The sequence below is a fragment of the Dendropsophus ebraccatus genome, chromosome 6 (assembly GCF_027789765.1).
Source record: "Dendropsophus ebraccatus isolate aDenEbr1 chromosome 6, aDenEbr1.pat, whole genome shotgun sequence".
NCBI lineage: Eukaryota > Metazoa > Chordata > Amphibia > Anura > Hylidae > Dendropsophus > Dendropsophus ebraccatus.
In genome coordinates, this window is record NC_091459.1 from 16,093,508 (window position 1) to 16,104,430 (window position 10,923).

At 45.2% G+C, this 10,923-nt stretch overlaps 1 protein-coding gene across 1 annotated transcript; it reads left to right on the forward strand.

The window, feature by feature from the left end:
* Positions 1-1,684: 1,684 nt before the first annotated feature.
* CAMK2N2 (calcium/calmodulin dependent protein kinase II inhibitor 2) lies at positions 1,685-5,367 on the forward strand. The gene is made up of 2 exons (XM_069973465.1): positions 1,685-2,100; positions 4,752-5,367. Exons 1-2 carry the CDS (start codon positions 1,932-1,934, stop codon positions 4,820-4,822), a joined length of 240 nt encoding a protein of 79 aa, XP_069829566.1. The 5' UTR covers positions 1,685-1,931; the 3' UTR covers positions 4,823-5,367.
* Positions 5,368-10,923: the final 5,556 nt, after the last annotated feature.

A 10,923-nucleotide genomic window follows, 5' to 3' on the forward strand; every position in this document is an offset into this window, starting at 1 on the left:
TGATCAGTCTCCCATATGGTCGGTCTCCCATACAATCGGTCTCCCATCCACCATGTATGCTCGGTCTCCCATATGATCAGTCTCCTATCCACCATGTATGATCAGTCTCCCATCCACCATCTATGCTCGGTCTCCCATATGATCGATCTCCCATCCACCATCTATGCTCGGTCTCTTATCCACCATCTATGATCAGTCTCCCATATGATCAGTCTCCCATCCACCATCTATGATCGGTCTCCCATATGATCCGTCTCTTATCCACCATCTATGATCAGTTTCCCATCCAACATCTTTGATCAGTCTCCCATATGGTCGGTCTCCCATACGATCGGTCTCCCATCCACCATGTATGCTCAGTCTCCCATATGATCAGTCTCCCATCCACCATCTATGCTCGGTCTCCCATATGATCGATCTCCCATCCACCATCTATGCTCGGTCTCTTATCCACCATCTATGATCAGTCTCCCATATGATCAGTCTCCCATCCACCATCTATGATCGGTCTCCCATATGATCCGTCTCTTATCCACCATCTATGATCAGTTTCCCATCCACCATCTATGATCAGTCTCCCATATGATCGGTCTCCCATCCACCATGTATGCTCGGTCTCCCATATGATCAGTCTCCCATCCACCATGTATGATTAGTCTCCTATATGATCAGTCTCCCATCCACCATCTATGATCGGTCTCCCATCCACCATCTATGATCAGTCTCCCATCCACCATCTCTGATCAGTCTCCCATCCACCATCTATGATCGGTCTCCCATCCACCATCTATGATCGGTCTCCCATCCACCATCAATGATCAGTCTCCCATCCACCATCTATGATCAGTCTCCCATCCACCATCTATGATCAGTCTCCCATCCACCATCTATGATCGGTCTCCCATCCACCATCTATGATCGGTCTCCCATCCACCATCAATGATCAGTCTCCCATCCACCATCTATGATCGGTCTCCCATCCACCATCTATGATCAGTCTCCCATCCGCCATCTATGATCGGTCTCCCATATGATCAGTCTCCCATCCACCATCTATGATCGGTCTCCCATATGATCAGTCTCTAATCCACCATCTATGATCGGTCTCCCATATGATCGGTCTCCCATCCACCATCTATGATCAGTCTCCCATCCACCATCTATGATCGGTCTCCCATATGATCAGTCTCCTATCCACCATCTATGATCAGTCTCCCATCCACCATCTATGATCAGTGTCCCATATGATCAGTCTCCCATCCACCATCAATGATCAGTCTCCCATCCACCATCTATGATCGGTCTCCCATCCACCATCTATGATCGGTCTCCCATATGATCAGTCTCCCATCCACCATCTATGCTCGGTGTCCGGTGTTTGCCGTCGGTCAGGTCCCGCACACAGATGTCGCACACATGTCTCATGTCCCAGGCGGGGTGTCCCCGGTCCCCTCTCTCCCCCCAGGATAGTCCAGCATCCCCCCGGCTCGCAGCTTTCCTCCTCCTCCTTCTTCTCCTCCTCCCCAGGATTCCGCCCGCCCGCCCCTCTTCTCCCGGGTTTGTTTCTGTGAAGTTGATTCCTTGTTTTGCTGCAGTGTCATTGTTATTCCGCACTCGCCTCCTGATGTCACACACCCCCTCACATGACGTCACCGGGACACTGCTCCCCTTTATGATGTAGAAGCTCTGAGATTCTCCTCAGACGTTTCCTCAGGAGCTCTGCACACCCCCGGGTCCCCTCCGTTGCTGCTGAGCCCGCCCGTTCTTCCTCCCCTCTTCTTCTCCTTCACCCTCCGCCGCAGGATCCCGCAGTCTCCTCCGCTCCGGATCTCCTCCTCTTGTAGCGGATTGTCCGTCCGTGCAGCTGCATCCCCCTCCTCCTCCTCCTCCAGCCGTTCCTCCGCAATCCTTTGGCTTCTGGTGCTGCCACCATGTCTGAGATTCTCCCCTACAGCGAGGATAAGATGGGGCACTATGGCTCTGACCCCGAGGTGGGGCAGATCTCCTTCAGCTGCCGTCTCCAAGACACCAGCGCCTTCTATGGGGGCAACCAGCAGAAGAGACCCCCCAAACTGGGGCAGATTGGAAGAGCCAAGAGAGGTAAGAAGGCTCCTAGAACCCATCATGTAACAACATAGAAGGGGGATTAGAGCCCAGACATTGTCTCCATATCATCCATGTCTATACTGTATGTCATCCCCCCCACCCCTGTCTGGTCCCCATCAGACCCTCCATAGGTCTATGTGATGAAGGTGCTGCTGTGTGCATCATCTCATGGGGTGTAAGTGATGATGAGGAGGGTGCCTGCATCCATCATCAGCCTCCAGTGCTGCACTCACCATGATGAGGAGGAGGATGAGGAGGGATAGTCACACACTGGGGACCTGGCTCACATCCCTAGTCTATTGTCAACCATATAAATATCAGATCATGTCTATGTGTATATAGATAGCAGCTGCAGTATAGTATATAGCCCCTATGTGTATGCGGATTACAGAGTAGGGCTGGGCATACATGTACAGGTAACGTATACAATGCCCCTCTCTATATGTGTATATACCCCCCTCAGACACTTGTAGCTGTATACCGTTAGTTATACCATGTGTTTACTGTGATTTTTCCATTGGGAATGTGCATGCCTCCCTCCTCTCTTTGTTACCGACCATCTATATAATGTGAGATAAAAGGAGTCAACCCTATATCCAATGTCTCTACTCCATGGTGGATGGGTATAGCCTCTAATGCATGTGGATGTGGATGAAATGAATGGGGTTGGGGGGTATTGTTATAGCATGTCGAAGACACAACCTCTTATTCCGAGCATGAAATGTTCTTACAATTGTCATCCTATCGTAATGGGGGGACTTGCACATCTGGCAACAGCCGATCCCCAATGTTGAGTACAGACAGCTGTGTTGGATGCAGACAGGTAGATGAACATGTTGAGCTTACTATTGTACCAGTACACCTGCTAATACCTATAATGCCTTCTTTGTTGTGCATTCTTCTCTCTTGGAGCTGACACTGTCCAAGGTACTGATCTCAGAGCGTGCCTATATATCTATATATATATATATATCTATTCTCTGTGCATACGTGTGGTCTGTATATCTGTACACAGAGAAGCACACATACGCAGTGTACGTTGTCGCGCTCTTGAACCAGTCGGTTTCTGCTACCAGTAGTGTCTGTGAGGTGCTGTTTTTGTTTTTTCCGATGAAGTGTAAAGAAGTTGTGCCCTCACCTTCTAGATGGGGGTGACCAAACGCCATGCAAACATTTACCATTAACCCTCTGCTCTGTCCTTGTCTGTGCATATACAGGGGGTGGGTGGGGGGGATCCCTTCCTTCTGGTCTATGCCACCTAGGAGGGGGTTTCTGGGCAGCTTACGAGATGCAGATTGGCATTGTTCTATAGGCTTATGGGATATGGTGCTATTTTAGATGCTGCAACTTGGCGTAGATGGGGGCTACTTATTTTTTTTACCAGTATATGGCGGAATAACCATCAACTCTATCAGGTTACTTGAAATGGAGAAAAAAAAACAACAACAAATGGTGCAATTCTGGGGCCACTAGCGGCGTGGTGAATAAAAGGGAATGGGATTAGCTTATAGAAACAGTCTCATTTAGCATGGTGGTGCATTATGTATTCAGACCACTAGTTTGTGCACCATGGACCTGCATTAGCCAGATAGATCTTGTTTTAATTCCGACTCCCCCCCCCCTTTATGTATTCTCCCATTTATTTTTCCTGATATTGGTAAATCAGGAGTAGGGGAACCTTGGCTCTCTAGCGGATGCAAAACTACAACTCCCATCATGCCTGGACAGCCAACGCGTGATGGGAGTTGTAGTTTTGCAACAGCTAGAAAGCCAAGTTTCCCTACCCCTGCAGTAAGGATTTAGCAACAAAAATACCCCCCCCCCCCCTTGGCCCTCCATATGTTATATAGGGCTAGTGCAGCATGCTTCCTCTCCTTTATAATAGATATAACCCGTTTCTACAATGCCCCATTTCAGGCGTTCATGAGAGAGACAAGAACAACTCCATCAGCGACCTAACACAGATGAGATCACTAATCTCCCTATGTTTCTTCTATATGGTTCAATGTTAGACCACCTCTTATAAGATGAAGTTGCTTATTGAACCCTGCCATATGTCTACGACACCTTACTCAGTACCTGCGCCTTATGACTAATGTTATGGAGGACTGAAGTCCTATGGTATGTAGTGAAGCATGATCCAATTTGGAGGAGATTATCATGGCAGCTTTCACTCAGCAACGGTTGAACATGTATCCATTAGCAATCCATCATGTTCATGTAGGCACCCGAGACGTGCCTCTTTTATTGTTTTTTTAGCGTCTCGGATCAGGTATGTAAGCAGTTTTAGTCTTGGCTACTAATATCGCTGTATAGGCCTTAGTATTGAAGAGGTGAGTGCACAATTTCCTGGCTGTACATACTTGCATCTTTTGTATCTAGCTATGCGATTGTTTCTGTTTACACATGTATGCATCATTGTGTCCATAAGTGTGTGCATTGCTAGACTCCAGCCAAGTGCAGAGTAGGAGTGAATGCACATGTTGTTTTCCTTGCTTCTCGAGCCCTCACCACCACCTCCACCTCCTCCTCCTCCTCCTCTTCATCATATTTCTCTGCATTTCACATCTCTCCATGTCATCACCTTTCTTGGTACTCTGCTCCAGCCTATTGATACCCAACCCCATGTTTCTCCCTTTCTTCAGTTGTTATTGAAGATGACAGAATAGACGAGGTGCTGAAGGGGGTGTCGGACAAGTCTCCCTCCGGAGTATAAGGTGTGGAAGTGGCTGCTCTCCACCCTGATTTGTAAGCACTTTTGGCTGTGCATGTTTGTGGACATGGAGAAGAAGGAAAGGCTTTGAGGCTGCTGGCAAATCTCCACCCTCCACCTTGATCCAGACCCTCTGCAGGTCTCCTGATGGTGCCATCTGGCTCCCCACTCCACTCCAGACCACGCCAATGACCTCCAATGTGGAGATGTTCATTTCAGCACCTTCCTATAAACCCCCCTTGTCACTGTCCCTCACCCTGGGCTCTATGGGCAGTGATGAGTCTCTCAAACCCACCATGTTAAAAGCCAACCCCCCCCCCCCCCCCCCCTCAGAATGCAGAATGGGTGTTGTTGTCCTTAGCATCTGCCTGTGTGCCAAGAAGGGGCTTGTAGACTGGAGCACCCTAGAGTTTGTGCCAATCGACTCCAAATCTTGCCAGGTGCTGCCTCCTCCTCCTGACTCACAATGTACATCCCGGGGGCTGTAGGTTATTAGAAAATGCACTTTATTCTGACAATATGTGTCTCTAGTGAAGTAATAATCTTTAGCTGTGTGCGTATTTGTGGACCCAAAGGGAATCCATCTGCGCAGCTGTGTTTATATATCTATCTATATATATATATTAATATACCTAGTCATGTGTATATATATAGGTATATATAAATATAGGATGATTCGTGATTATTAATACCATGCCCCCCCCCCCCCCCCCCTTCCCACCAGTCAACCAGTAAACCAGCATCAGAACAATACGAGACTGGACAAGCCCCCATTTCCCCTTTCATTTTGCCCTTCATGTTCGAGAAACCAGCAGGTCGGAAGCAGAGCAGCTGGAGGGCGCAGAGCAGGCACAGGCCGTCCTTTTGCTGTCCAAACCCAAGCAAGAATAAGACTTAATTTGCTCCATCTCTTGCATGAGCTTCCAAATCCATCCTGGATCCCACCCCTTCCCAGCACGCTCCTTTTTAACAGGAACCCTTTACATTTGTATTTTTATAAACTACTCTTTGTTATTAATATGAAAAATCTGATACTTGCTGGTGACTGTGCAATGTCACATCAGAGATGCAGCCAACTTCTGGGTGCAGAGTGATTGGCGGCCAACTGGATGGCAATGGAGGGCAGTAAAGTGAGGAGGGGGAATCTTTATCAGGCATTTACAGTATGTGCACTGCTGCCACCACCATGAATGTGTAAAAAAAAAACTGAGCCAACCTGCGGATGGTATGTTTTGCCATTGTTTGATAAAAACTTTTTACATCAATATGCTGCTTGCTACTAGGACATGTTGTTCCATGTCGGATATGTGTCCCTTCTACATGTATTATACAAATATATGTTTCGATAGGTATATAATGCTTTATATGGCGCTAAACTTGATATGTATTCTATACGTGCCAGCTTTACCGAAGTGCATATGTAGAAATATGCTGCACATTTCATGTATGAAAAATGTTTACACTGGATCGGTTTTTCCTTCTGTACATACCTGCATATCGCATATGTAGCAAGTAGTCATTTTACATGCAGTGTTATTTGAGTTTTTTGGAGATTTGAAATGTTTGCACATATTTCTACATTGCCATTACTAAAAAAAAATATATATTATAAATATATATATTATAAACAATTCTTAGGTGAAGGGAATGTACCATCAGGTACATCACTTTGGTTTTTTTACCTTAATGGAGCGGCGCCAGTGCGGGGATGCTGGTGGCGCAGTCCCTTTTTTGAACCACCCGGTCTTTTCAGGTGCATCGGCCCGCCCCGTAGTACTGGAGGCAGGCCCGCCAGTCCCCAGTGTGGTGAAACTCCCTCCCCTCTGTTACGCGGCTCCATTGATATCGTGTTACAAAGGGGAGATTGTCACATTGGGGGCCAGCGGGCCTGCCCCCAGTGCTCCAGGATGGTTTTCCTGTTAAAAGAAAAGACTGTGCCACCGGCATCCCTGCGCCATTGTTGCTCCTTTAAGGTAAAAAACACAAAGAGATGTACCTGATGGTACATTCGCTTTAAGCCACTCTATGTCCAGATAGCTTTGGTTTATAGGAAAGGGCAGCTGAAGAATCTGGTTTAGTAGTAGGACTATTTTCACCACTTTGGCCACAGTATAATTCTGTTGGCCCTGAATACAGAACATTACAGCGTAAGAAACTGACGGCTTTCCCATCAATACACAAGGAGTAATGTTTCTACTTGAAGAGAGCGCCATAAGGTGGAGACTTATAGACATTCATGCTCCACTAGGAATTTTGTTAAAAAGGATATGCATAATATCTTAATAGTTGGCTCTCTCCTGTCACTTATTGGGAGTACCCCCTTAAGGTGGCACTAGAAAATGAGCTGTTTTCCTTTTAGGATTGAACTACTTTATATTAAAGCGAATCTATCACTAGGTTTATGCTGCCTTAAATGAGGGCAGCATAAACTAGTGACAAAAATGCTAAACAGATCGCTGTATTACCTAAAACATTCTGTTCAGCCGTTCTCCTAATATGCAGGAGACTAGGATTCTTGTCACACCCCGCCCCCCAGCCCAGCTGCTGATTGACAGTTGGCTGCCTATACACAGCATAGATAGATAACTGCCAATCAGCAGCTGGTAGGTGGAGTTTTCTGCTTCTCATGAATATCCAGGACTACTGGGCTCATGCACATAATGGAGAGGACTACTTATTGTCCATGTTATTCAGGAGGAGATCTCTGGATCAGCTGCACAGAACAAAATAAGTGATACATCATTCTGTTCAGCTTCTCTGTCACTAGTTTATGCTACCTTGCGATAGAAGATCCTAAACCTGCTGACAGACTCTCTTTAAAGATAGCCTGTCACCGCTTCTGGTCTGTCTATTTTAGCACATGTATGCAATGGCTATAAATTAACAATTCTGGAACTTTTTTATTTTATAGTTCTGTTATGAGCCATTGCACTATTATTCTTACTAGAAACGTGTGTCTCAATAACTAACTGGGTGTTACCTGTACTCCCAGCTCTGATTGGATAATGTCAGATGGTGTAGGGACACACCCCCTAATGGTGTTACACCCATTTGGCTATTTACTTATACATTTCTAGTAAGAATAATAGAGTAATGACACAACACAGGCCTATAAGACAAGACGTTCCAGAATTGTTATTTCACAGGTATTGCACGTATTTGCTCATACAGACCAGCCAGGAGCGGTAAAGAGATTACACACAGGGGGAGATTTATCAAACATGGTGTAAAGTGAGACTGGCTCAGTTGCCCCTAGCAACCAATCAGATTCCACCTTTAATTTTCCAAATAGTCTGTGAGGAATGAAAGGAGGAATCTGATTGGTTGCTGGGGGCAACTGAGCCAGTCTCACTTTACACCATGTTTGATAGATCTCCCCCTAAATCTCTTCGGCTCACTACCTCTAATATAGTTGTATTATTGTACAACTATAATGTGAGTAATCAGATAAGATTACACGTGTTTGCAATGGGCCTACAATTCTAGAGACACCTTAAAACCTAACGTACCACACTTAAAGGGGTTATCCAGCGCTACAAAAACATGGCCACAGCACCACTCTTGTCTCCAGTTTGGGTCCAGTTTGTAACTCAGTTCCATTAAAGTGAATGGAGCTTAATTGCGAACCGCACCTGAACTGGAGACAAGAGCAGGGCTGTCTCTGGAAGAAAGCGGCCATGTTTTTGTAGCGCTGGATAAAGCTTTAAAATTTTTTACAAACTCCACTACAGTTTTCTCTCTTTAGAGCATCAGCCATATTGTATTTTGGATCGGGAACCTGAGACATGTTAGTCCTGTCAGTGTGCAGCACTTGATGGTAAGGGTAGGCATACGTCACATATCCTGGTGGTGGCACTACCATCTCTGTCTACAATCACTGCTGGTGGTGACCTATGAAACAAAGGTTTCTGGCTGGCTGAAATGACGTGGCTTGGAAATTTTATACTGCTATCTCCAACCAAGGGGTGGTTTCAGGAATCCACTCAGTCTCTGAATGTGAAGTAACAGCTGTTAACCGCCTCTTTTATGGGACGTAATAGTTGTGTTTTTAATTTTCTACTTTTCTTTTTTCTTCATTTTTTTTTTCTTCTTCTTTTTTGTTTATTTATTTTTTATTAAAAGCTTCTAAATCCTGTGCATGGACTTTAAATGGACTTACGATTCAATTATTATACACCATTTTCTTGATTGGAATAAGGCAATGCTGTGCCATTCTGAGAATGACTCATTGTACATTAATACCATTTCAACTTGTATTTGGTGAATAAATAAATAAACTGATCACCACTGAGATCTAGTGTCTTTGTTTCACTGGGAAAACCAAACTGGTACCATGATGAAGAAGAGGATTTCGAGAAATTCACGTATGTTTCACAAGGTAGGCGGAATGGTTCCACTTGTCGCTCCTTGGATGGAGGATCGGAAAAGATTTCATATGAATGACTGGAAACTAGGATTTGTGGGAATACACCATAGATAGGGGGAGCCCTGGAGGCAACATTTATGCAGCATGTACATGTGGTGTGCCTTTATTTATTTAAAGGGGAGATATGAAAGTAACCTGATGATGGCTCCCTAATGTGCACGGGGAGCCGAGGAGGAAGGTATATCTCTTACCGTCCTCCTCGGCGCCGTTCCCATTCAGTTAGTTGTTGAATCCACAGCCCAGAGCACCGTTAGGAGCACTGCCCCACCCAATCGTGCCAATCCAGCCTGTTCGTTCCATTGATTATGATTAGAAGGGGCAGGCCGGCTCGTCACTCTGGGGGCGGTGCAGTGCTCCTAACGGTTCTCCGGGCCGTGGATTCAACTACTGACTGCAGGGGAATGGCGCTGAGGAGGAAGGTAAGAGACATGCCGTCCTCCTCGCTGCGCATTAGGGAGCTATCAGCAGGTTATATTTGTTGAACTAGCTATGTACTATCCATTGTGTCTTCAACTATGCTTCAACTATTCTTTGTTTTGTGTGTTTCATTGTATAGACAGATGGAAAAACATTCTCCTGGTTTAGTCAAGCATTCATAATCCCATCATAAATGTAGTGGTCTCTTGGCATAAAAAAAAAAAAAAAAAAAAGCTCCATCCCTTGTTTCACGATTGGTCGAGGTTTGTGGGTTGTAATTCTGTTTTGTTTCGCCCAACATTTCGCTTCTTCAATCAAGAGTCAACAATCGCTGAGATCAGCAAAAAGATCCAATGGGGTACTCAGCCAAGAGTCTCAATTGATACATTGCCCCCTAAAAAAGTTAAAGGGGTGGGCCACTTTATAGTTAAAATTGCTCAGTGTACAGTATTAGTAACTGCACTGTATATGCTGACAGCAGCTCCCTGTGTACCCCATAGAGATAAACTCAGACTCCCCTCCTCCAGGTTGTGCTGTCCTGCTCTGTGGTGATTCTGTCCATAAGATGGCTGACATGGAGGAGCATGTTACCATGCCCTGCCCTCTGTGTCCACCACTGAGCCTGTATATGCCTATGGAGGAGACTGGGGGGGCGGAGCATGGTCACATGCTCCTTCATATCGGCCATCTTACAGACAGAATCACCAAAGAGCAGGACAGCTGGAGGAGGGGAGTCTTGCGTAACAACTGCTAATAAGCATAGATAGCTTTCAGTGTCACCACAGCAACTAGTCTCCAATTAGTGAACTGTTCACACTAGTGTTTTTCTTTGTTTTGTTTGTTTTCTTTGAAATTTCCGCTCATATAGTGGGAACATACACCATAATGGTATAATGGTATCTCACTGCCTCCTGTTGTCTCACGGTTCACATACTTTTTCTGACACTGGGTCACTGGATAATCACTGGGTCATTTTGATTAACAAATGATTTACTATATATTTTTATGTGTTTTTATTGCCCTCTTCTCCTGAAACTACAAAAAGGTTTTAGGTCATATAAATAAAACTACATCTTGCCCAGTATGAGCGTGTAATATATAGAATGTCCTTTATTTAAAGGGAATGTGTCATCAGAAAATGACTTGTGTAAATAATGTTTTTATGTTACACATATATTTTAAGAATTTTTGGTGAAATTTTTTCAAATTTTCTATTTTTTTTTTTTTTTTAAATCTATATTATAAAATAATCCTGATATCT